Genomic DNA, 26,873 nt, shown 5'->3' on the forward strand with positions numbered 1-26,873 from the left:
ATAACTCTTCATGGTTGAAATCTTGACCCCTTTAAAATGGATATGGGGATTGTCCTTTGTTGAGCTAGAGATAGACTGCTCACCTCATTTACCACAGACTCAAACTTAATGTTCCTTTCTTTGTAATTTTTTCCTAGGTGGGGGACTTAACCGTTTAGTTAGCTCTTACTTAAGTATTCTTACTTAATGCTGTGATTTTTGTGATCTTGCTGGGAGAGATTAGCAAGTGCTTCTGGAGATACACAAGGTTTCATAGGCTTAATATAAGAAATTTTTTCTCTCTCTCAGGTGCTTTTTGGCAGAGATCACCATCGGAAAGCTGGGATAGGAAAAGTGCCCTTATGTTTGATGCTTGAGCCAGCAGATCCTCATAGGGAAAATAGAAGGTCCAGTCTCATGGACTGCCATTCTATATGTAACTGAAATGGGGTTTCCTTCCACTTAATGTCTGATGGGAGCAAAACTTTTCCAAATCAAGACATCTTTAGCAAGAGCAGTATTTACAGCAAAGTTTAATGAGGAAAGAGGGAATCATGTAAATCATTATTCATATTTTAACATTCTAGCCTATGTCAAGCTGCTATCTCGTCCTTTGAATAGAGAACAAACTGACCTTGCTATAGTGTCAGTTTGAGCTTTCAAATAGAGAAAAAAACTTTGCCTCTGCATTCATCTTCTGTATTTGAAACCAAGAAGGAAATGAAGCTTTGATTTCTAAAGAAATCCTCATTTAGCATAATGAGGTGTGAAATGAAAAAGAAAATAAACTGTTTTTTGGCAAGAAAGTAACTCTTTCGAATCCTGTGATGCAGTATTGGGTTTCTGTTTAGTGTGCAAGTAGATGATCCAAGGAGTTTGAAGTAATTGCTACATCTCCCAGGTCTAAATATTGCTCATCAAGTTTCCCAACAAATCTCCTTGGGAAGTTTACATTTCTCCTTTTGAGTGTCTTTTTTTTTAATATAAGTTTCTGGAATTCTCATTTTTTGAGCCACACGTTTTTCAAATAACAAAGTTCAGAAAACACAGCATCCTCTCAAAGGCTAACCAAAGAGTTTGCCCATAAGCTCAACTCTGTTCTTAGCAGGCATTCTGAGAAAAACACTCATGCATACCAACGTAATGAAAGCATGTTTCACCATAGTATCCGTTCTGAACTGTTGACATTAAGTTAGCCAAGCATTTATGAACAGCAACATAGCTTCTTCGGGGCCAATGCTTTGTGGCAGGGACTTGCTCTATGGAATGTGCTTGTTATTGGTCATTGGTAGTAGGTATGTGTTTTTGGAAGCTGATACTTTTAGCCTTTGAGGTATCTCAAGTATATGCTGCTTTTTCTTTTTTAACATGTGTCTGCTGTTGAGGGAAACTGATGCATTTCTTTTGTTTGAAAACTAGAAATCAAGCCAGCAAAACTACTCCTCTACAGTCTCACCACCGATCTAACAGCAAGGACATCCAGAACCTCAGCGTGGTTCTGCCCCGAGCTGATGAAGGCCTCCCTGCCAATGAAAGCTTCCTAAACGGAAACCTTGCTGGGGCTACCCTTAGTCCAATGCACAGCAAAAGCTACCAAGCAGGCACTCAGCCGGGGCCAGCCAGCAAAGATCTCACTAACAACAACATCCCACATCTTCTGAGCCCAAAAGATGCCAAGTCCAAAACAGAATTTGACTTTAACATTGACCCGAAGCCTTCAGAAGGCCCAGGCACAAAGTACCTCAAGTCCAGCAGTCGTTCTCAGCAAAACCGACACTCCTTTATGGAAAGCACCCAGAGCAAAGCCGGGACACTGCAGCCCAGTGAGAAGCAGAGCCGTCACAGCTATATCGATACCATTCCCCAGTCCTCTAGGAGTCCCTCCTATCGAACCAAGGCCAAAAGCCATGGGGCACTGAGTGACTCCAAGTCCGTGAGCAACCTTTCTGAAACCAGGGCTCAGATTGCTGAGTCCAGTACCAGTAGGTACTTCCCATCCAGCTGCTTGGACTTGAACTCTCCCACCAGCCCAACTCCCGCCAGGCACGGCGACACAAGAACTTTGCTTAGCCCTTCGGGGAGAAATAACCGTAGTGAGGGCACCCTGGACTCCCGCCGAACCACCACCAGGCATTCAAAAACAATGGAGGAGCTGAAGCTGCCAGAGCATGTGGACAGCAGCCATTCACATTCACTCTCTGCACCTCACGAATCCTTTTCTTATGGGCTGGGCTACACCAGCCCCTTCTCCTCTCAGCAGCGTCCTCATAGACATTCCATGTATGTGACCCGGGACAAAGTGAGAGCCAAAGGCTTGGATGGAAGCTTGAGCATCGGACAGGGGATGGCTGCCAGAGCCAACAGCTTGCAACTCTTATCACCGCAGGTACAGCTTAGCACTTTGGCGGGATCTGCTGGCTCCCCCGGGAAGGTGGTACAGAGTGCGAATCAGGCCACTCTGCAGGTTTCCCTGTGGCATCCTTCATGAAGTGCAGTTAGGGAAGCAGTCATTAGAGTACTTTCTGTTTAAAAAAAAGCATGCAATTATTAAACTGAATTGCTGAGTGCTCAAGAGAGCTTAAAAGTTTATTTTTAGTAATTTTTTTCCTTTGCAGAATGATCCTTTCTGGCATATTTTATTGAGAGACTTATTTTGTTTTATTACTGTGTTCATTAATATATGAGTTTGTTTTTGGTTTTCACAAAATCCAGTGTTCATGGATTTTTCTGTAATCTCCAAACTATATTTCCTAACTCAGACCTTTTTGTTAATGCCTTACTTTGTATATTAACTGAATTTAATTATTTACAAGTTTTTAATTTATGCAGAACTATAGATAAGTTTAACTTCAGGCCACGCTGTTAATTTTCTTTTGGGTTGTTTTTGAAATTTTGTGACAAGAAGTTTAGCTTACAGTGACCTGCTTGGAAGAAGTAGCATTCATCCAGTAGAACATACCTTAGTCGTGTTTCCGTGGGTGTGGGTGAAGGCCTGTGCCCAGCACTGGTGCAGCACGTGCATCTAGCATGTTTTGGATATTCTGCTGCAATGGTCGTAGAGGCTGTAGAATGTTCTTTCACCTAAAGTTCTCAGGTACTCAAAAGGGTCTGAGATAGGCCTCTTACCCTTGAGAAATTTAGCATCTCTCAGGGAAGATTACATTCTATGTGGCAAATAATTCAGACCTAACTTCATATGCTATTGGCTGTAAATAGGACTTGAGAATGGGGAGAGGTCACGGTGAACAGGAGTAATCAGGAGTGACTACAAGAGCAGCTGGGCTGCAGGCTGTGGGCTCAGAGGTCCGGGCAAGCTCTGGCTGGCTGGCTGGCAGGCAAGTGGATGTGTATTCAGGCATGGCCGGAGAGGCTCTGTGTTTCTGGAGCTAATGGGCTCGTGTGGGACATGGCCAACAGATCAGTCATTATGCTGTGAGACCCCGTGGCAGTTGCTGTGCCGTTCAGGAAGCAGTGGTGGAGGATACTTGGAGGAGATCGTGCCTGAACTGAAGCTTTCTAGAGGGTTAGGATTTACTCAGGTAAGGAAAGTTATGGTGACATCAAAAAAGACCCTGGAAGGGAGGGGAGAAACGGGCATTGCAGGGAGGATTATGGGGACGTGAAATAGCAGAATGTGTTTTGCAGATTGCCGGAGTAAAAATGCAAGGTTCGGAGTGGCTTCTCAAGTAATCAAGGCATGATGTGAAGGGAGGGTGTTTGGATTAAACAAATGTCAATGTGAACACAGAGTGGGTCGGAAAGCATACCTCCCTGAAGGTTCCTGATCTCTGATCTCAAAAGCTAAACAGTGTCAGGCCTGATTGGGACTGGTATGGGAGAAGTAGAGACAGTAGGATTTGTGGCTTAAAGGACTGAGTAGAGGAAAAAGAAAAATTGGACATTTTTTCCTATGAGTTCATTTTCAGAATTCAAGAGAACATTTTGAAGTTACCTCATTCAATCCCCGCATTTCCCAAATGAGCATGCTGGGGCTAAGAGTGAGGCTAGGTGAAGGTAGAACAGGGCTGTAAGGCAGCCTCCAGGTGCTGCAACCTGGCCCTGCTGGCGTGTTGAGGTTGAGGACACCGCAGGCCTCCAGGCAGAGGTGTGCTCTCAGAAGTGGGAAGGCCCATCCAGCACCAGGGGAGAGTGGAGAGGGCCAGAGATGCCTACCTGAGATAAGCATGTGGGAGTCAGGAGACTCCCTGGCAGTCATTGAAGGGAGAAGAGACCCTGTAGAGCCTAGAAGGATCTCTGGAACCTGGCAGCTGCTCAGAGACAGGAGGTGGAGCTCAACACCAGCTAGGCATGCTGTCAAAGAGAAGATGTAAGAAAAACTAAAGGCTGTTGAACTCAGAAAAAGGACAAATGTCTAGCTCTCTTCTGAGAATTCCAGAAAAAGGACTTTTGTGAGCATGGTGACCATAAGCTAATTAGAAGCAATTACTAAATGTGAAGTCCAGTTCAGTAGGGAGAATGCTGACCTGTAAGAAAATGCAAGCTCAAAAGTTCAAAGAGAATGACAGGCTTCGAAACCTCTGAGCAAATCAGAGAAATTGGTCTTACACAAAGTATTGTGGCTGCCTTCAAAGGCACAGGTTAGATGGAAATAACTTGTTTTTTAAAAATACTTTAAAAATTTTTGTTTAAAAGGCAGAGAGTCAGAGGGAGAGAGAGAGCCGGAAATCTTCCATCTTCTGATTTATTCTGCAAATGCCTGCATCAGCCAAGGCTGGGCCAGGCCAAAGTGAGGAGCCCGGAGCTCAATTCAGGTTTCCATGTGGGTGGCAGGGACCCAAGTCCTTGAGCCATCACCTGCTGCCTTCTAGGATGGGCACTAGCAAGAAAGTGGAATTGGAATGCTGAAAGTGGATTTGGGCACACCAAAAGGGTGAACAATTTGGACAATTTGTTTAGTAGAATACTTTGATTGAGGCCTTTGTGAGCATTGCAGATGGTGAAAGTCAAATGAATGTTGGCAGAAGAAAGCCTGCACTACACGAATCCTTGCTCAGTATCTTCAGAGTACATTTGAGAAGTGAGGGGAGAAAGACGGGATAGTGTTTTTAACTTTAAACAAAATATCCTTGATAAATTACATAGGCTTAGGAATAGTCTGTGTCTAACATAGATGCACACAGCCACTGACTCTTCCTGATGTCTTGTTCCTTAATCTCCTTCTCTGGCGATGGGAAGACCCCCATTTCTCCCACTCAGGGAGCACCACTGGTGGCCGGTGCCATTGTCAACTTGTGAGTGACTTGCTTAAGCAAGCTGGGTAGCAGTAATGTCACTGCAGATGAACACTCTCCCCATTATGGCTCAGAAAATACGTGAGACATTCATCTCCTCAGCCTAAGGAAGCTTGAAGACTTAAGCACATGAACTAAAATACTTGGCACATTTTCAGACAAAATGATCAGGAGGACTTAGCCCATTCTTCGGTTCACTTAAACATTTGTTTTCAGCTTCAGCTGCCGCATTACTTCCTTCACAAAAATGCTATTGTGTCTGCACATTCCGTTTTGGGTCACCCGCCATCAGCTAGAGAGATTTGGGATTAACCGATAGGCTCCATAATCAGAGTGCTGCCCTGAACCATGGCTATCTAGATATTAGGATGATGGCTTTTCTTGTTTTCAATAAGTTGAACTTGCTTTTAATTAATTGAACTATTTTCAGACTAATTTCCCCTTGATTGCCTTAACTTCAATGAGAACTTTACTTTTCATAGCTATGAAATTTGTTTGACTTAATTTTATATTCCTCCAATGGTTCATTCTTTATGGGACAATGTGTATTTTAGTCAGTCTTTATGAAATAATTTGTATTTTAGCCTGCTGCCTTTTTTTAAATTTTAGCTGGTTCAGGTGCCACTTACACCAAATAAAAGCCATGATGATTTGGTTGACAAGAGCAGGATACTGTTCTAAGTTCTCAAATTTGACTTGCAGCCTGGAGAGCAGCTCCCTCCAGAGATGACTGTGACCAGGCCTTCTGTCAAAGAATCCTCCAGAGAAGGCACCTCTTCATTCCACACTCGGCAGAAGTCTGAGGTGAGACGATTTCTGCATTGCTACAGTTTCTGTTAAGACATGTCCTTAAAGACTGTTCATCTTGTATCATTATAGCCTAGCTTGTAAACTTTATTCATGCCCAGTCTTCCCAAAATAAGTTGCACTGGCTTATAAAGTAAGCTGGTTTTGCCGTGGCTGGATCTTCAGGTTTCTTTTTTAAAAAGATTCATCAGTGGATGATAGATTGATTAGGCCCGTTCTCACTTTGCAGGCCATATTGTCTTTGGTCTGTGGTTTGACTTACATGAAATTGTTTCCTGGCACAGGGTGGAGTGTATCATGATCCACACTCTGATGATGGCACGGCCCCCAAAGAAAATCGGCACCTGTACAATGACCCTGTTCCCAGAAGAGTTGGTAGCTTTTACAGAGGTAAGATCCCCGCCCCCACACTCACCAGGGGCCTCTCCTTTCTTTCCATTTGCCCCCTTGCCTGAGCCCTCCACTGCCTGCTCATTGACCTGGCTTCAGATCAGCAGCATTGTTGCCCATATGGTGGCCTTCCCACAGTTGCCCACTGTTTGGCGCCACTGTCATTGCTGTGGCCCTGCTGGCTTCCTTTTAACTAGGGTGCCCTGTCCCCAAGGTCCCTGTCAGAGCAGTCGCAGGGATGGTTCTTCTGAAGCTCTCGTCTCATCATACCACTCATTTATTCTGTAAAGTCTTAGAGCACATGTTATAGTCGCCCGTATGCTTGGCATTATCGTAGCCTGGAACATGGCAGTGACCAAGACAGCCAAAGATACCCACCCTCGCAGAGCTCATATTTTCTGCGGGGAGAGATGCTGAGTCAATGTAATCATTCTACAAATCAAAGATGATAGAAGTGCTACAGGGGGATAAATAAAGCACACAAACCCCATGAGCCTACACTGTGTCGCTCTAGCCCTCACCCATTGAGAAGCTGTTGCTGGCTTTCCATTGGCATCAGAACAAAACTGGAATTTGCTAAGATGACATCTGGCGCTGACCATCCTGTCCAGCTGATACCCATCCTTCCCTCGACACAGGCTGTGCCCTCCTCTGACCGGAAACACTGTTCCCCCTTCTAGGACAGCTTCTCTGTTCATTTCTTTAAGGCACGCTCCAGTGTTGTCTTCCCCAGCCAGCCCAGATTGAGGGTGACCTTTCCTGCTCTGAGCTGCCATGGTACCTGGCCTGTGCCTCTTGTAAAGCACTGACCTTGTCACACCTATTCTTTGCATGTCCCTCAAATGTGTGAATTTCTGTTCACCTTCTCCTCTTTGCCATCTTGTTGACTAGCTCACTGCCTGGTGTCGTAACACAAAGCTGTTACTTGGTAGCTGAATGAAAAAAATCTCAAGTGTGTTTGCCCAGCCTGCAAAACACACTTTAATATTTAGCAGATGACCACAGCTGGTGCTTTGGGGGTTGTATGAGCTTTAGAGACACTGCTTGAGAAATGATAACTGTAATAGTAGACCCTAAAGCCCTTAGGAACCCCAAGACCCTCGGAGGGGATTGGACAGCAAGCCCACAGGGCAAGAGCAAGGCTGTGGTGGCATGAGGAGGAGGCTCCATTTTGAAAAGCTTCTGTAGCCACCTGTGCCCCTATGGTATGACTTCTCACTAGTTCTGTTGTTTGAAGACAGCTGAAAAGGGTCCTGAATGGAGGGGGCTGTGGAATACCTAGAAGATTGCTTGATCATTTTAATTGGGAACCTGAGCTAAGTCCGACAAGTGTGACTCAAGACTGGTGTACATTAACCAATCAGAGCATTCTCGCCCTCCCAGCCCAACCTGTGGGGAAAACATATGGCTTGGAATGCTTTGTAATGCATTCATTTATTTATTTCAGATACTATGATTATGGGGCTGAACTTTTAATTTATGTTTAAGTCAATTAACATAAAATGCTTGTAGTATACACTACAAAACATTTTCTTCTGTCAGCTATGGTTTTCTTGTAAAATGTGCTATACACTTAGTATTCCTGTAGATGTCTGGAGAATATATTTTATTATAAAATGCTAGTGGAGTTTTAAATTAATTAGTCTTGAACCTCTGGAAACAGTTTTATTTTGATTGCAAGTGATTTGTACCAGTTAATGGCATAGAAACAGCTCATTGGTCTACCTCATAATTCACTTCAGGATTTGGCAGGTAGAATATTTTAATTTTTAAAATTTCACAAATAGTGGCCAGCACTGTTGTGCAGTGGGTAAAGCTGCCTCCTACAACACCAGCATGCCATGTAAATGCTGGCTGAGTCCTGGCTGCTTCATTCCAGTACAGCTCCCAATGTGGGAAAACCCAGATGAAGTTTCAGGGTCCAGGGTTTGGCCTGACTTCAGTAGCCATTTGAGAGTGAACCAGCAAATAGAATCTCTCTCTCTTTACTCTGCCTTTCAGATAAATAAATAAATAAACCTTTTTAAAAATCCTCAGAAATGGTTTAACTAGATAAAAAATATCTGGGCCCAGCGTGGTATCCTAGTGGCTAAAATCCTTGCCTTGCATGTGCCAGGATCCCATATGGGCACTGGTTTGTATCCCGGTGGCCCTGTTTTCCCATCCAGCTGTCTACTTGTGCCCTGGGAAAGCAGTAGAGGACAGCCCAAAGCCTTGGCGCCAAGCACCCATGTGGGAGACCCAAAGGAAACTCCTGGCTTTTGATTGGCTGAGCTTCGGCCATTGCGGTCACTTGGGGAGTGAATGAACAGATAGAAGATCTTCCTCTCTGTCTCTCCTTCTCTATATATATCTGCCTTTCCAATTACAATAAATAAATCTTGAAAATAAAAATCTGGAGACATCTACCGTTTCAGTACCAGTAAGTCTCAGAGGACAATTAAGTGGCATGTTGAAATGCCTTATTTTCATCCTACTGATCAAAAATCAAGTGAATTCGTTTCATTTATCTTGATATATAGTACTATTCTTTCTATGATGAAATTGAGAATATGCCCTGATTTATAACCAGGCTTAAAAAAATTTATAGAAAAAGTTAGTGGCCACCCACTCCTTAAGCAGAGTTTTTAGTTCAGTACAACATAGCTTACTTTTCTGTTTATTTTGTTTTTGAGATTTATGTATTTATTTTTTATTTGATGGTGGAGTGATAGAGGTAGGGAGAAAGGGAGGGAGGGAGAGAGAGAGATTGATTGATTGATTGATTGATCTTGCATCCTCTGGTTCACTTCCAAATGGCCACATTGGTCAGGACTGGGCTGACCAACGGGAACCAAGAACTTCATCCAGGTCTCCCACATAGGTGGAGGGGCCCAAGTATTTGAGTCGTGTTTGCTGTCTTCCCTGTGTGCATCAGCAGGAAGTGGAACGGTGGGGACTCAAGCAGGTGCTCCAACACGGGATGCAGGTATTGCAGGCAGTGGCCTAAGCTGCTGTGCGCACCTCCAGCCCCTCTATTTGTTTTTGAAACAAGACTTCAGAGGAATATTTGTTGGGGGCAAATCACCAGATTTCTTTGTAATTTTATTTACAAAATTATTTGAGTGATGCTGTCTTTCAAGCATTAGTGCTTTAAACTGGGGCTTGTGCCTTCCAGCACCCATATTGTTGAAAATTATTTCAGGCTATGAATAGATTTTGCCTGGTCGCTTCTACAAGAAAGCCTTCAAAAAATGTCAGAGGAGTGGCAGGTGTGGCAGCAAGGGCAATGACATTCATCCTTTATGTTCTCCGGTTTATTAGCTGACAGCTCAGGCAGATTTTTGAATACCTATTATCTGGAGTTAGCTGACCCTCCTAAGTTAATGTAGAGCAGTAGGAAAGAATGTTGCCTAGAATGCCTCCACTCTCAGCAAGCACAGAAGTAATAGCAAAGACAGATGAGCACTTGAACTATCTGTACTAGAGAAAAACCAGTGGAATAACACGAGAACTGCTTTGACCTAAATTATACAAGAGGGACTTATTTTTCTTCATTCAGTGCCATCACCACGCCCAGACAATTCTTTTCATGAAAATAATGTGTCAACCAGAGTCTCTTCCCTACCATCTGAGAGCAGTTCTGGAACCAACCATTCAAAAAGACAAACAGCATTTGATCCATGGTGAGTATTTTGGTTTCATTTTACTTGTCTTTTTTCTAGCTTTAGATTTGAGACTTCAAGGAATTTGTACCCAAGCTTCTGAGTGTTCCTTCTCCTGTTAAGCTTTCTTTTCTCAAGAGCAATAGTTAGGTCAGAAAATGTGACTTCACATTTTTGCAGACGTTTTTAAGAATAACATTTATATTAAATATTGTGTAAAATTCTTAAAAACCCTCCTGGATCAATAAATATCAGATAAGTCTTCCCTTGCAGTTTTGGGGCATAAATAATGGCTTTTGAGGTCTACTTTTATTGAGCTTGACCCCCACAAAGACATGTTGCCTAGCACTTTATATGCGTTGTCTCAGTCAGTTTTCATCTTTGAAATAGGGGTTACTCCTATTCCACAAATGAGGAAACTGAGGCCTAGAAAAGTCAAGGAGTTTGTTTGGTGCTGCATAGCCTATAATGTAGAGGAAAGACCCAGGACTCAGATCCAAATGTGTTCAGACTCCAGTGCCACCTAGAATTTACCTCAATGCCATAAAAGCATAATGATGGTTAGAGGAATAAAGGATGTGGAAGGTTATCCTTTCACCTTTCTATGTGTCAAGTTTTGTGTGGCATATAAAGACTTTTCTACCTGTACTACTACTGTGACTGCCTACCACCTGTCATCTGGACATGAGAGCTGTTTATGTGCAGTTCATAGAACTTGACTAAGTTCTCCATCAAGAGAATGAAATGAAATATCATCAAATGTAGACTAAGACTAGCCTGTTCGTGTCCTTCCCTGTGTTTGTTGCCAGGACTTTGTGTTGGTAACCTTTATAGGGTTAGATTGAGGTTTTAGTGTTATTGTGCCCTATTGTGAAAATTAATTCTTAAAAACAGCAATAAAAATGACTTTTCAAAAACTATAAACATGCTTGTTCTATATATGCATACTTTGTATCCATCACCTTTTTTAAAAAACTGATTTGAAGGCAGAGTTAAGGAGAGAGAGAGAGAATCTTCCATCTCTTGGTTCATTCCCCAAATGGCTACAATGATCAGGAAGAAGTTAGGCTGGAGCCAAGAGTCAGGAGCTTCATCCAGGTCTCTCACATGGGTAGCAAGATCCAAGGACTTGGGCCATTTTCTCATTTCATTCCAAGGCACATTAAAAAGGAACTGTATCAAAAGTGGAGCAGCCAGGACTAGAACTTGGCTTATATGGGATCCCAACATTGCTTCATCCACTGTGCCACAGTGCCAGCCCTGGTCCGTTATCTTGCCCGATTAAATAGTATTGACAGATCCAGCGTGGTGGTCTAGCAGCTAAAAGTCTCCACCTTGAACGCGCTGGGATCCCATATGGGTGTCAGTTCTAATCCCAGTGGCCTTGCTTCCCATCCAGCTCCCTGCTTGTGGCCTGGGAAAGCAGTCAAGGATGGCCCAAAGCTTTGGGACCCTGCACCTGTGTGGGAGACCTGGAGAGAGCTCCTTGGCTCCTGGCTTCAGATCAGCTCAGCTCCAACAGTTGCAGCCACTTGAGGAGTGAATCAGCAGTTGGAAGATCTTTCTCTCTGTCTGTCCTCCTCTCTGTATATCTGACTTTCCAATAAAAATAAATCTTTTTTAAAAATAGTGTTGACATGAATGATTAATGATTCGAACTCTGAAATACAGTATTGTGATTAACGCCAACTGTTAGCCATTTTATCAGTTCCCCTGGTTTCCTCATTAACTTCCTTCATAGGGTTCATATGACAATTGAAATAGTACACAAAACACACCCAGGACAGGGCATGGCACTGCAAGCCCTCATTAATGGTAGTTGGCAGTGCTGTTTGCGTTCAGCCCAGATGTTGAGAGATGCCAGCACTTCATATGTGTTATATACTCCCACGTTACAGTACCCGGATTTGATACCCACCTCCATGTCCTGAATCCCAGTTTCCCTGCTAATGCAGACCATGGGAGGCGGTAGTGATAGCCCAAATTATTATTGGGTCCTTGCCATCCACATGGCAGACCTGGATTAAATTGATTGCTGGACTGAGTCTCAGTTCTGTCCTGTTGTAGGCATTTGGGGCATGAGCCTGTAGATGGGAACTTGCTCCCTGTCTGCCTGCCTATCAGAGAAATCAGTTGATAAAAATGTTAGTGGCAGCTGTTGCTATTTATGTCATCTCACTTCAGTATGACTAGTCCCTCCACTTGACTTTACTGGGAAACTGTGGCCTGCTCTTCCTTCTTGTGACTGTTTCATCCTCACTAGCATGTACAGAAGACCTATGCATTAACCCAACAGCATAGCTATAGCTCCTCTTAGCTACCAATGTTGACTCTTCAGGTGTGACTTAAACAAGCCCTGGATGTAGTGTCCAAACGTGACAATACAGACAGAAGGGATTGGGTTTCTCATGGTCACTGCATAAGGAGGTGATGGTTTAAAAGGTTAGCAGTTACAAACTAACATAGCCCTGTGAAAATCAGGTAGATAAGATCAAAAATCAAATCCATATGTGGCCAAGCATTATTAGTAACATACTATTTCTGTCTTTTTAATATTCATTTTCAGTAGAATTTGTTTACTCATAAGTATGTGTGGAAACCTCAAAACAGCTGTTTTAAAAGGCATCAGAGGTGCCATCGGGATGTTGAACTTCATCCCAGTCTTTATCAGATTGTCCTTATTCTAGTATTGCTGTGATGAGGCATGAGAAAGTTACAGGACTGTCAATGATGAATTGATCCTAATTTTTTGTACCTACTACCTCTGATGATAATTCTGTAACACTTCTTCATGTGTGGCATTGATTTTGTCTAGGCCATTAATTAAACTTGACACACCTGGATTTTTGTATATGATCTCTTATTGGTTGTTCATAGTCTATATGAGAGAAATGCACATTTGATAACTTACAGAAACACAAAAGAACCTTGCTATGGTGACATAATGAGTTGCTTTTTCTAAATTAGCCTGTAACCTGAGGGAACTCTGTTTCTCCTTGATGTCAGGAAGATAATATTTATGCATTGTGCACTGTTCTAGCAATGGAAAAAATCAAACTACTGTGTCATATTTTAAAGTGCTAAGTAGATATTATAGTATAGTACCAAGAGCTGTTATTTTGGCCACCTCAACTATCTCATCTAAGAGTCCACTTAAGAACTGGGAGATATGCCAAAAATATCTCAACACATGAAAAATAGACGTATTGAGTCACATTTATCATCTTTATGATAGAATGACACTTCCACCCTCACTCAGATTCTGTCTGTTCTTTTAGGCTCAGTTCTAGCATTTGGCACTGAGGTTGTGAGGGCAAAAAAAAAAAAAATAGTGCCAACTAAGAATACAGTGTGCAAAGGGAGAATGAGCCCAAGAAGGAGCTGTGCAGAGTGGCAGGTGTTTCTGTCTTTTCTCAATCCTATGGTGGGAAAATGATACACATCACAGATACCCATGTAGAGTATATAGTTATAGAATAAATGGCTTCCACTTTGCTTAAAAAGAAAGTATATAAACCATTTAGAAAAGCTTTAAAATTGATGCTTACACAGTAAACTAAATTAATTTGAAATCCCCATAGTTCCAGTGTCTGAAGAATTGCTCTAGTAACTCGCTTGCAAAATTCCGCTTTCTTCTTACAAAGTGATGACTATATTGGTATCTGTCAGTGCTTATTCCCATAACTTAAGAATTACTGCATAAAATTATTTGTTGACTCTCTTTTCTCATACACTGGCTAACTAACCTAATTGTATTACCAGAGGAGGGTTGGTAGCGGCCTAAGTATCGTAGAATAAGGTTCCCCATCTCTTCAACTCACCTTCCACTGCACTTCCACTGGATTATGCTACTCAAGTCCCAGCCTTGCAAGTCTGATCCCACTGCCTATTCTGTCCCTAGCCATCAAATTTCTGGATCCTATACTGCCCCCCTTTCTGTGAGTGGGTTAAGTGTATGTTTGAATATTCTTTGTCTCCAGCACCTGACACTGGGACTGGCACTTGTAAAGCACTCAGCCCAAGTTGATTGACTCTAAGCGTGAATTCATTCCTGTATTGAGTCTTTGGAATTCCGCCTTTCTCTTTGACCTTCTTGAAGTACCTATTGTGCTAGATCAGAGTGCCCTGAGTTGGAAGGTGCCAGTTTATACCCCTTGTGGCCTGCCCCTTCCCGCCCCCCCAAACTGTTTGGGTCCAGCTGCTGCCCCAGATCATGGGCCAGGTGACTGATCGGGTGATCATTCTTAAAGCTTCCAGCCCTGAGATTCATGCAAATCACCTAGTTTGCCCTTCCCCTGCATAACTTCTTTTTTGCTTGCTCAGCACACAGCTGCTGGCAGTACCAGGTGAAGGTGCAGTGCAGGAGCCGGCACATGAGGCAGGCAGAATGACCACCACACTCCTGTGTAGTGCAGTGCTGTTTATCTGTGCTTGAAGCCCCTTCTTCAATCCTTTATCCACCCCACAGCTTTTCAAGTCCCATCCGTCTGGCTCATCCATTTGCACACCTTTCTCCATTCTAGTTCTTTGTTAATTCTCTGGGCATGAGTATTTCTGTGTAGCTTCTCCCTCGCTTTGTTTTTCTGTTTGTGTGTCTCCCTTGCTTTACTCTCTCTACCTCACTTGCCTTTGTCCTTTGCAAAGCAGCCATACCCACTTGACTCCTAGCTTCACTGCTCTTGTTCAAGGGTAATCCATTGCCTTTTTTCTTTTGGCCTCTATGATCTTTTCCTGCTGGATCTTAGCCCCTCCATTTATGCTCAGTTGCAGCTTGAAAATATTTTCTTACCACTCCTTCTTGCCCTACCAGGGTTCTAGTGTGCTCAGTGCCTCTGAAGAGAGCAATCTGAGAGGCCCATCAACCCTGTGTTTGGGGGGATCCAGTACTACATCACCCACATTGCAAACACTGAGCTGATTTTCCTGCTCCTTCTCTTTCCTCACCCTCTCATTTTCATCTTATTCTCTGCTTCATTCTGAGTGGACTCTCCTCTTCCCACACAAAATCCAGCATACCTCCAAGGACTGGCGACTCAAGGCTTCACTTGCTGTGGTACCACATTAGCATTCTCACAGCAACATGACCACCTCAGAGATATGCTGGGCTGGCAGAAAGCCCTCTTACCCTCAGCACACCTTTGACATTTTACTTGCTAATTGTGCTATTCTATTGTGTTTCCTATCCTAGGCAAGTGCCGTTATGGAAGGGTGTTAGCTGGATCCTAATATAGCAGTCTTCCACTTCTGAACATTACAGAATGTTGATAGTATTACTGGTTGTACTAGATACTCTCTGAGGCTCCTTTCCACCTAAGGAACTGTGCTTTTGTGGTTCCAGTGAACCCCCACAATTCTACTGTGGTCCCTAGCACCTGCAGTGAACGCTGTGGCCTGATGCTTCATTTATTACAGTCCATCTTTAGGTCCCATACAAGAGGTTTTTCATCTTCTTAGCCCCCAAAATACCTGCTGTAAGAAACTTTGACCAGATTCTTTGGTCTGGTCTATCATGGGCACAGCAGTGTTTTTCCCAACAGTTGAATACTGGTGTGTGAAGAATTCTTAACTTTTTGCCATGATATTCTCACCCATTCCATCATGTTTGTTTGAAATGTTCTGACTTTTAAAATTGTGTGTTGTTCTGAGTTCCAGCATTAGTTACTTTATTGACTGTGTTGAATTGTAAAACTTGTACTTCCTTTCTCAGTAATGTTTAAGTTGGAAGTCATAATGAGTTTCAGGAACACTTGGGCCTGTAGTGCATGTTGTTACTTCCATGATGGTCCCCCAAGAACAAGAAATGAGTATTGCTCCTTCAGTTAGTCAAGGCTTTGACTTCCTGTTTCTGTTCTCTGCCTCATCTCTCCTCCTCTCCCAGCCTTCCTTTGTTTCGGTTTTCAAAATAGATTTGATGTGATTTGTAAAACCTTTTTATTGTATCTGTAGTAGATGTTTGTTACTGAAAGTTAAAAGAAAATCATGAATCAGTAATCCTTCCTACCAACTTACAGCTATTAAGACTTTATTTTCCACCTTTTAAAAAATGTACACATACACACACCTATACATGTATGTACCTGTGTATGTATTTATATGTACCTTGTTTTATAAATTTGACCTCATCCCCAAGATTCAGAAAATTCTGAATCTTGGCTCTTTTCACCTAATAATACTGTGGTTGGAATATTCCTTCATATCAATGAGTATGCTTTAAAGATGTGATGTATTTTTAATATTTTCTATCATATGGGTCTGAAAAAGTTTGTATAGATATTTTCTACCTTTATACATATTTAATCAAGTAAAGGCAGGGTGCCACTTCATTCATATTTTCCTAGATATTCTAGTAACTTCATTACTATTAAAATCTTCTGAAGCCATAAATCTGAATTGGATCACTTTTAACATTTTTGACCACTTGATTTTAGGAAATAGCGAATAAAAGAAATCCATTCACTTGAGAAAATGGCTTTCCACTTTTTTTTTCTCAGGAGTAACAGCAACTGAGTTGCTTTTTAAAATATAGGTCAAATGAAATAATATAGGTCTCCGTTTAACAGCGGAAGTGCCCAGCTTGATAGAGCCCAGTCCTTTTTCCTGTCTTTTAATGTCTTCTTTTTTATTAAGATGTCTGGTGGTGTTGGCAGTACTCAGCTCACTGACAGTATTTTCCTTTTGAAGTTGTTTGTTCTTTTTTTCCGTGAGTGTCTTGTGTGAAATCATTCAGGCTGTCTGCAACTTCTAAACTTTTAATTTCATTTTAATGAATAGATAAAAGGCATAATAAATAGGAGTTTTCTAGGTTCAGATCATTTTTACTTGTAGTTATGATGTTTCCCTAGCAGCACTGATTTTTAGGTTCAATATTTTGGCAGGCCACTAGTAATAATCTTACGGGGCTGGTTTCAAAGAGGGCAAATAGAAAAATGAAGGTATGGAAACTATCTTCTCTTTCCCTCGGAGGGTTACTGAAAAAGCATCCTTTAAGCCATGCACTTTTCAGAATACCGAGTCCTGAGGTTTTCAACAGCAGGGGAAAATGGTCCTGCAGCACAGTTACAGATCATTTGCAATAATGCTCAAATTGCTAGTTTGGGTGAGCCAGTACCAAGGGATAATCATTAAGCACGGTTGATTACATTCATCCCTCCTGTGCTGTTTTAGAGGCTCTTTACCTGTGGTTGGCTCCTGGGGGCTCCCTGGTCCTGCTGTTGGGCCTTTCCGGTCTTTCTCACGATGGCAAGAAAGTGATTGAAAAGAGCAATGTGATCAAAATGTCTTCTCCTTTAGGAAAAGTCCTGAAAACATTAGTCATTCTGAGCAACTCAAGGAGAAGGAGAAGCAAGGCTTTTTCAGGTCAATGAAGAAGAAAAAGAAGAAATCTCAAGCAGTAAGTACCTTACTGTGTTCTGTGTGTGATGGGTGTGGTTCTATGTTGTTCTGTGGGGTCTAACACACTACACATGACAATCAAAGTGAATCCTATTGAGATTTGACATGCATAGGCTGTATATGTCTCTTTCTGAAGTTCTGTACAACTGTGCTCCTCTTGCAGTCTTTTCTAGATTCAGCAGAAAATTTCCAGGAATAGAAGAAATTTCATTTGGATGAGAACACTTTACGCTCTTCTCAGTAAACTCTTTGTGTAGATTTATGCTCATATGAAAACCTATGAAGATACAGAATTTGTTTCTGTGGGGACTTAAGGTTACATAAGAAGTTGGGAAATGGTCTTGGTTTACATTGAAATCTTGAAATGCATAAGTAATCACTGTTCCTAGCTAGTCAGTTTCAGTGCTGACAAGTGTTTTTCAGGGTTGTATGGTCACAAAGAAGATTGTGTCAGACATTTCAGGTCTGGCTTTAGTAGGAAAACATGCCTCTCCTGTGACTGCACTGGGAGAAGCTCTTGGCCTCGTTCCTTGGGAGCCTTCTGCCTGAACACAGGGCAGACCGTGTGCCTCCCTTCACTGAACCACCCCGGCGAGGACTCTGCTGCTAGTGACATGAGCTAACGGTCACTTCCTTGGCTTTCTGACACCTTCCAGATGAGGCGAGGTTGAGCTGGCCATTTTACATGTGTGTTTCTAGTTTCACTCCATACGTGATTTACTCTAATTTATTTGAAGAAGAAAAAGCTGTAACCAAAATGGCCTGTTCAGATGCAGTTCATTGATTTCATCTGTAAGATGAATTGTTTTGGATTCTGTTTCTGAGACCCCTTACTAACATTCTGAGTGGTTAGTAACAATGAGGGGCAAGATAGTGACAAAGTCTAGAATAACCCAAAGTGGGGATTTTTATCTTACACATGTTCTAGCAATGTTAACCTTTCTAGATTACCATTCAAGATAATTCTTTCATTTCTTGTTTACTGAATTTATAGATTCTATTATTAAATATCAGCTCATTATAGAAAAATTTAAAGTATTTGTTTTTAATCTTAACATCCTATCACAACTAGTATTGGGATTTGAGTATATTTCCTTCTAACCTTTTAGCCTATGCATGTGTTTGTGGAAAGAAGATGGGTTTCTCTTTGGGGGGAAAAACGTTCTTTGAGTTTAAGTAATAATGATTCTCATGCAATTTTGTATTTTAGCTTTTAACAGTATTATTTATATATAATATATATGTTACTATACAACCTTTATAGTCTTTAATTTATGGCTGCATAATCTTAAAATAGTCCTTTAAAAAAAAAACTGAAGCTCACTTAAAACAAAATGTGAAATCAAAATGCCATTAAGTTAAATATGACTACATTTGTTGCTTAGAGTTGATGAACAAATATTTGTAGACATGAATCAATCTAGGAAAGCTTAAAATATTTAGGATACTGATAATACAAAGCACTAGAATGTATTTCTCCATTTCTTCCTGACCACTGTTATTTTTATTTCAAGGATTTTGTTCTAAACCACAGGTCTACAGCCATTGTGAGGTGGTCAGGCGTTAGAAAGTAGTAAGAGTGAAGGAATTGAGAGTGTTTCTGTGTTACAGGCTTAGGTTTTGGTGTCTGTCTACCTTCAGCCAACATTAACCATAAAGCCACCAACTCACCATGGCATGAGTATAGTATATGAGTACATGATTTGGTTCCAGTTCTATGTAAATGTTAGAGATTGGAACACATAGGGAAAATGCTGTTCCATAACATCATTTCCACTTAATCTTTTTATTAAGTTTTCATCAGTTTCATTTTTATGTGCAAATGAACAGGCCATAATGTCTTAATTCTTCTAACCCCCCAAAATTGCTTGTGCTTTTGCTTTTTTTTGCTTTCATTAAAAGAGAAATAGAAGAACTTTGGGATCTAGAGTCAGATTTGCAGAATGCTCAGAACAACCTGTGTTCTTCCAACTTTTAAATTTAATTAATTTTCATTTTTTAGAACTTGCCAAAATTTAAAAAAAAAACATTGATTTTTTTTAACATTTATTTTTATTGAAAAGCCAGATTTACAGAGAGAAGGAGATACAGAAAGATCTTCTGTCTACTGGTTCACTCCCCAAGTGGCCGCAACAGCTGGAGCTGAGTCAATCTGAAGCCAGGAGCCAGGAGCTTCTTCTGGGTCTCCCACATGGGTGCAGGGTCCCAAGGCTTTGGGCCATCCTCTAGTGCTTTCCCAGGCCACAAGCCGGGAGCTGGATAGCAAGTAGAGCAGCTGGGACATAAACCATATGGACTCCTGGCACATGCAAGGCAAGGATTTAGCCACTAGGCTATTGCACCAGGTCCAAACTTTGAAAGATTTAAGACATTGTAGCCTTTGCATAAAATAAACAAAAATTGGAATCTGATACCCACTGAGCAAAGAGAAGTATGACATTTTAAAGTGGAGGTGGATCCTGAATGTTGTTAATTGCTTTGCTTTACCAGGACAGGAATTTGCATCCAAGCAAATTTTAAGCTTTCAGAAGTCACAAAGTCCAGTGGGAGATCTAGTGCTGTTCTCCTGAGTGCCGAGCCCCTGCCAGCTCTGTGCTGTGGGCTTGCCATGGTAGAGAGGTTCCAGGAACTCATTTCTGAACTCTGGAGCAGTGGCAGCTAGGTTTCTTCCTGGGATTCTTACCATCAGAACAGGAAAATCATGGGGAATTTTACTCAGATGTCATTGTGCAGAATCCATAGATGAGCTCAGTACCTTCGTACACATTCTAGTTCCCTGCCTATTGAAATATCCAAAGCAGGGAAAGTCATGCCCCAAAATAATTCCATATTGTAAAGGTGCCTGCTTTGACTGGAGCAGATTTGGAAGCTGCCTTAGGAAATCTGGCTTCAGCTGCATACTCAGAGTTACATAAGCCCTCAGAGCATATGGTGACTTTGCCAACTTGGTAATTATATCCTTGTTAGTATCTCAACTTGCAATGATACTTCAGTTTAAAGATTGAACTTTCTGTTTCTTGACTTTCAAAACCAGTGTTTTGAGTTGTGCAGGGTATTTTCCACTGGGTAAATATATCTAAAAATGTGGAACAAGGCTTCTCACTCAATGTTGGTCTCCCACAAGATTTATACCTCTTCCAAGTGATGTTTTTTTGGTTTGAAAGTTGACCAAGCTTAAATGGGTTTGCAATATCTTTTTTTTCTTTTTTCACAATGGACAAATTACCTGGTAGATTTTATTTTAATTGCTAAAGTTCTCTGTAGTAATTAGGAAGATTCAAGTTCTTCAATAGCTGCCTATACACAGTTCTTTATAGTCATCTTGTTTCTGATACTAAGTAGACTCTTAGGTGTTTTGTGCCATGCGTGCAGATCGCAGGTGGCCCTGCTATAGGTAGCGACCATGACCATTTACACCATTACATCCAGGTAAGAGATGACGCAGAACCTTTTTTAGGCATACCACACAGAGCTGTTTTTGTTGACTGTTAATATTTGATCATGTGAAGGCTTCCAAGAGCTAATAGTTTCAATAAGAGCCTTTTTTTGCAATTAGTTTATTTGTATCTTATATTGCAGACAGATTCCACCAACGGGGAGAATCCAAGCATCAAGAAATCCCTCTTCCCTCTTTTTAATTCAAAGAATCATTTAAAGCATAGTTCTTCTTTGAAAAAGCTTCCTGTAGTCACTCCACCCATGGTACCCGTTTTTTCATATGGTAGCCCTGAAAACTGCGCCAGTAAACTTGTTTTACTGATGACACAGCATGTCTTATTTTCATGGGGTCATATTCTCTTTATGCTAGTTAAGTACCTGAGCCAGTTCCATAAATTCACTGAGATTTAAATCCTTAGACATTATGGACTTTCAGAATCACTTAAAAGATGTTGAAGCATAAAATCTGTTAACAAACTAGTCAAAGGCTAGTTTGGATTGTCTGATTATCTAAATTGTTGGCAAAGAGCATTCATAAAACCCCATATTTCCTGTAACAAATTTAATCAACATTTACAGTTAACAAATGTCTTTGCATTTGGCTCACAAAGTTTAATACTTGGTTAGCAGTTTGCTCTTTTTTTTTTTTTTAAACCAAATTGAATTGACCAGCTTGCAGGCTCCGTTAAACAAACAAACAAAAAAGCTCTTATTAGTTGTTGACTTGCTCCTTCCTTGCCTGGCTCTGGCTTTTGCTGGCCACTTAGTGTGAAGCCATGGCTTTTGCGTGTCATTTGCCATTCCTCCCTTTTTTCACCAGAATAGGTGAATGGACCAACTGCATTCATTTGGAATTTGTGGCGCAAATTTCCAGCATTCTCCTAGTATGTAACACCAGACCCGGATTTACCAGATTTGGGAATATGATTCAAACCATACATCCGTACTTTGCTTTCCTTGCAATCCTACTACACCCTTTGGTACCACCAGATATGGTGTTTGGATCATTTTCCCAGGAGGAAAATACATTTTTGTTTTATTGAACTGGTTCATAACCTAACTGCAATATGGAATGAGGATACAACAGCAATTCCTGGTACCACCCAATTTAACTGCTCTCTCTTACAGCAACTAAAACTAACAGCATGGGAATGCTTTGAGGGTTGAGGTTTTTAGCGAAACTGCATGACACCTGCCAATTTTTCCTCATGCAGGGAAAATTATTAAGAGGGCAGCAGACTTGAACTAGCATCTCCTGCATCCTGAACATGTGGAGAGTTTTGGTTTCCTTTTTTACCAGACTTTATTTTTTGTTTGAGTTTTGGTTTGGTTGGATTTGCTTTTTTGGTTTGGGTCTTTTGGGTGTGGTTGCATATCTTGATTGGACTTCCATTGGGCTTCTTGGTATGCTTTTTAAACCTCTATCCATGTTTTCCTCTAGGTGCCCAATTCAGATGGTCCTGATCTTCTGACGTTACAGAAAGCCATTCACTCTGCTAGCACTACAAGTGGCAGACCCAAGGAGTGGCGTCCAGAGAAGATCTCAGATCTACAGCCCCAAGTGAGTGGGCCCAGTACCTCTCTCAGACTCTGACTCTGGGGGCTTTTTTTTTTGTCAGCAGGCTGTGTAATGGGATGGTGGAGGTCTGGCTGTCCTAAAGGGAGGGCTGGGGCTGATACTAGGGCTGACAGCAATGTTACAAGAACAAGACCTCTCCTAAATGGGCACTCACTGTTAGCCAAACACATCTGGGAGCCAGGATGAATCTTGCTTCTGTGACCCCTGTCCTGGGAGCAAAAACAAACCAGCAAGTTTCCATTAAGCTTCACTTAGCTTAGTTGGTGAGGGGTGGGGTAAGGGGAAGGAGAAGACCTAGTCCAGCGCTCAAATACTGTACACTGCAGGAGAGAGAGAAGATTTCTGAGGAGCTGCACCTCTTGATAAAAAGTGAGTCGTGCCATAAAGTGTTTGGGGAGATCAGCAGAAATGGTGGGAAGATGAAGTTTGTGGTGAAGGTGGTAGCAAACGAATTGGACCATGAAAGACAGATATGGTAAGCTGTATTGAAAGAAACTTTTAGCTTCTGAAATCCCTAATATTTTGGATAGAAAACACGCAGGCAGTAATATTAGGAGTAAGATATTAGACAATATTGTAAGAGTTGCATTTAGCTGCCACATGAAGGAATAAGCGTAACTTGAATCAGTAAAATTCTCAGACCTTGAGGTTTATATCTGTTCAACTATTTTGATTGGAAATGTTTTTAATACTGTGGGTTCTTTTTTTCAGTATCACATAGGAGCATAGTAGCATAATTGCCTTGTTTTAAACCATATTCAGTGTCTTAAAAATCTGTTAGGCCCATATTTTGTGATTTCTGACATCTCCTGAATTTTGCAGTCTGTAGAGTACTTGTGCCTGTAATTACCATAGGTGCCTGTGATTGCGAAGATGGGGTCCACCTTTCTTAGATTTTCTATTTACTATCAGCTGTTTCTGAAAACTGCTGACAGGAAATCATCAAATGGCCCTTCTCTTTGCCCAGCCATCTGTATTTTCATATAATCTGAGGAACAAGGGGAACATAGAAAACCATGTATCCAAGCCAGGAAGGCAGACTCTGATGCTGTAGTCAGACTTGATGCTGTAGCCCCAACTCAGACAAAACAAAAATAAACAAAGAAAGTGAAAAAGAACTTGGGCTTATAGAACCTCCTTTGTGAATCAATTTCCTTATCCAAGAAGCTCCTTTTTAAAGTAACCTCATCTTCCAGCTGAATGCGTTATCACAATCACTCCATTAGTCCATGCCTTTGGTCAGGACTGTAAAAGGCACCAGGAGTCTCATTGTGGTAGCACACCAAACAAACAGGAAGAAACAAAAACGATTTTAAAAAATGAAAAAGCTTTGGAACATGCAGAGTGCCATTGGACCCCCTGCGGGGATCTCAGCGATTTCTTGGGAAGCTTGAAGTAGTAATGAAGGCTACTTCCCTAGGAGCAATTTCTATGTGGGTCAGTTCTCAAGCTATTCACCTTGAGGTTCAACGCTCTTCCTTCAATTTGGAAGTGTTCTTTCAGATCTTCAACACTTCCTTCAGATCTTGCCAAGCCTTTAAATGCATGCTGCTTACACTATAACGCTCGGAAGAAAGGGCTGTAGCCAAGTGGCAGTGCCGGGTGCCTTGAGTGACTCCTCTCGTAGTGATCTTTACACGCCCTGAGGTAGAAGAAGAGGACTGAGAAGAAAATGAACCACCTCTCACCACTGAGGAACTGAAAGCTCAGGAGTTGCCCAAGAATAGTTGGCTAGTGAGGCACAAACCACCTGGCATTGGCCCTTCTGCCTGAAGCCAGCAGCCCTCTGCTGTGCAGCCCGCTGTGGGGCCTTTGGCCAAAAGCCACAATGGAAAGACATGCTGGCAGGTAGTACCACTATGGGCCCTATTAAGAATTGAAGGCCTTTTGTGAATACATTATCATTAAAGTTCTGAAGGATCGTTGCTTGTTTCTCTGTGCTTTGTATTATTAATGCCCAAACCACACGTTGGCACCCCTACCTCCCACCTACCACCTACCCCCAGAAATAAAATTAACAAACTACAAGTGCAACAGGGAATGTTGAAATTTTGTAATATCAGCGGAAAGGGAAAATTGGAGAAGCAAGAATTTAAAAAGGCTGTACAATTTTTAGCTGAGTTCATTTCTACCTATCCAAAACATTCCATCTGTTTCAGCTTCTCTTGCAGCTAGATATGTTCAGATGCCTATCTTCTAGCCAATAAAATCTAACTGGAAGCATTATTTGGAGCTTTGGGAAAGTCTTCTAAAAAGGGGGAAACATATCCTGCTAGCTGTTCCTCCTGCCTGCTGGTTGAAATGTGAGATACTGTGAGAAAGATAGAATGAAGCCAATTAGAAGGAGCCTAAAGTTTGGATCAGCACCGTGCCAGCCCTAGGTGTCTTCTCTAGGTGTCTTGCTGCTTTTGTGAAAGAAAAGGACTCTGATTTGGTTGGAAAAAACCAAAGAACAGATACAGCTGGTCTAACCTCTCCTCCGACATGCTGTCTTCCCTGGTTCCACCCATTCGTCTCAGATCCAGGCTCCGTTTCTTGCCAGTGTTGTGGTATACTCTAAATTAAATCCTGCGTACGTTCTCATCCTTTCTTTCAGAGCCAGCCACTAAAATCACTGCGCAAGCTGTTACATCTCTCTTCAGCCTCCAATCACCCAGCTTCCTCAGACCCCCGCTTCCAGCCCTTAACAGCTCAACAAGCCAAAAATTCTTTCTCAGAAATTCGGATTCATCCCCTGAGCCAGGCTTCTGGTGGGAGTAGCAACATCCGACAGGAGCCCACACCCAAGGGCAGGCCAACTCTCCAACTGCCGGGTCAGATGGATCCTGGTTGGCATGTGTCTGCTGTGACCAGAGGTGCCACAGAGGGACCTTCTTACTCTGAACAGCTGGGTGCCAAGAGTGGGCCAAATGGGCACCCTTACAACAGAACAAATCGCTCCCGAATGCCAAACCTGAACGATTTAAAAGAAACAGCCTTGTAATTTGTGCTGGAGGTTGGGGAGGATGGGATGGGGAGGGGGTTGGGAGTGGTGAGGCCACAAGGTAGTTGAGAGGGTAGGGGTGGGGTGGGGGTGGGCTGGGGAACGAGCTGGGTAATGAACCAGCGTTTTCAGCTTTATGAAGGCGTGTGCAATATTGTGTGTGTGGGGCCGTCTGGCTCCTCACGGTCGCAAATGCTAGTCAGGGATCTTAGAGCCACGGGAGTTGCTGAGGAAGCACTGCTCCCCACAGGTCTTGTGTGAGAATGGATCGAGTGTGCCATTGAGGAAGCAGAAATTTCTGCCCAGTGGCTCCCCCTTGTCCCCGCTGTCGTGCAATCTCTGTGGAAGTTGGGGAAGCCAGGATGCGTCCTGGCACTGCAAAGGAAAAAAAGTGTTGACCGATGCCCTTACCACCTATTTTTTTTCTGCCTAGACTAAGTGTAGGATTTATTGTTATCCAAGAATATCCCTTTGAAGGGTTAGCAGATAAACTGTATGTCTTAAATTGTTTTCTAAACTTCCATATTTGATAGGATTTATAACATTTATTTATAATTAATTAATATTGTACTGTTATAATCATACCTTTTCTGTTATAATGTAAAGTTATTTTGAGCTGTTTGGAACATTGTGAAGCAGTGGGACAGCTACGGTAGTTTCTATCAAAACTAAACAATAACATTTATATATTGCATCAGGAGTATTTTATTCTCTATATAAATATATAGTAAATGTCTGTTTTATAAATATATTCCTTTAAAGAAAAGTATCGTTACACTATCTGCCATATTTTTATACATTTGTGATATGAAGTGAATATTATACTTCTAATAAAGGGAGTCGAACTGTGGCTACATGTGACTAACAAGATGAACCTTGCCCATCTTTTAGGCCCCAGCAGTAGCCTTTAGACATGGTCCTTGGTAGCAGATGAAATGCAGCGTCTCTTTCCACATCTGCAGGGGAAGACAGCCGGGTAGGCCAGTGAGGATTCCATCAGGCCTCATGTCCAACCTCACACATTTGGCTCTTGTTTGTGTCCAGAGATGTCGTGACTTATACATGACAGTAGACTGAGGCTTTATTTGTGGGTCTTTGTAGAGAGAACGTTCTGTTCCACTTAGCAGTAGTCAAGAGTATAGACCAAAGATTGGCCAGTGACCAGTCTTTGTTGTGAGGTTGTGCAGGTACCTGGTACAGATCTTACAAACCACTCTGTGCTCCTGTGTCTGGTCCACTGGCCTGGAGACATTTGGCTGGTAGGGTATGTGGCATTTCTGCTCCAAACTGCTTTATTTGTTATTGCTGTTTCCAGTGTATTTAAAAGGCTCCTGAAGCAATTCCAAATGTAAAAGAAAATTACTATATCCATTTCTTCCTGGAAATGTCCGTTCTTCACGTGTACCTAC

The 26,873-nt window shown here is 42.0% G+C and overlaps 1 protein-coding gene across 4 annotated transcripts in view; it reads left to right on the forward strand.

Annotated features, from left to right (window-relative positions):
- The window catches only part of CDKL5 (cyclin dependent kinase like 5), a 205,190-nt gene that overhangs the window by 157,102 nt on the left and 21,215 nt on the right, over positions 1–26,873 (forward strand). For 3 of the 4 annotated variants that reach the window (XM_004597484.2, XM_058658517.1, XM_058658518.1), the window contains 7 exons: positions 1,399–2,365; positions 5,934–6,035; positions 6,323–6,428; positions 9,970–10,093; positions 17,363–17,462; positions 22,344–22,463; positions 25,078–25,475. In XM_004597484.2, coding sequence (XP_004597541.1) covers positions 1,399–2,365; positions 5,934–6,035; positions 6,323–6,428; positions 9,970–10,093; positions 17,363–17,462; positions 22,344–22,463; positions 25,078–25,464 — 1,906 coding nt within the window. In that variant the 3' untranslated portion in view covers positions 25,465–25,475. Of the gene's footprint in view, positions 1–1,398; positions 2,366–5,933; positions 6,036–6,322; positions 6,429–9,969; positions 10,094–17,362; positions 17,463–22,343; positions 22,464–22,807; positions 22,957–25,077; positions 25,476–26,873 lie in introns of those variants that run through there. The other variant, XM_058658520.1, reaches the window with a different exon arrangement.

Source organism: Ochotona princeps, chromosome X (assembly GCF_030435755.1).
Source record: "Ochotona princeps isolate mOchPri1 chromosome X, mOchPri1.hap1, whole genome shotgun sequence".
In the NCBI taxonomy this organism is placed as follows: Eukaryota; Metazoa; Chordata; class Mammalia; order Lagomorpha; family Ochotonidae; genus Ochotona; species Ochotona princeps.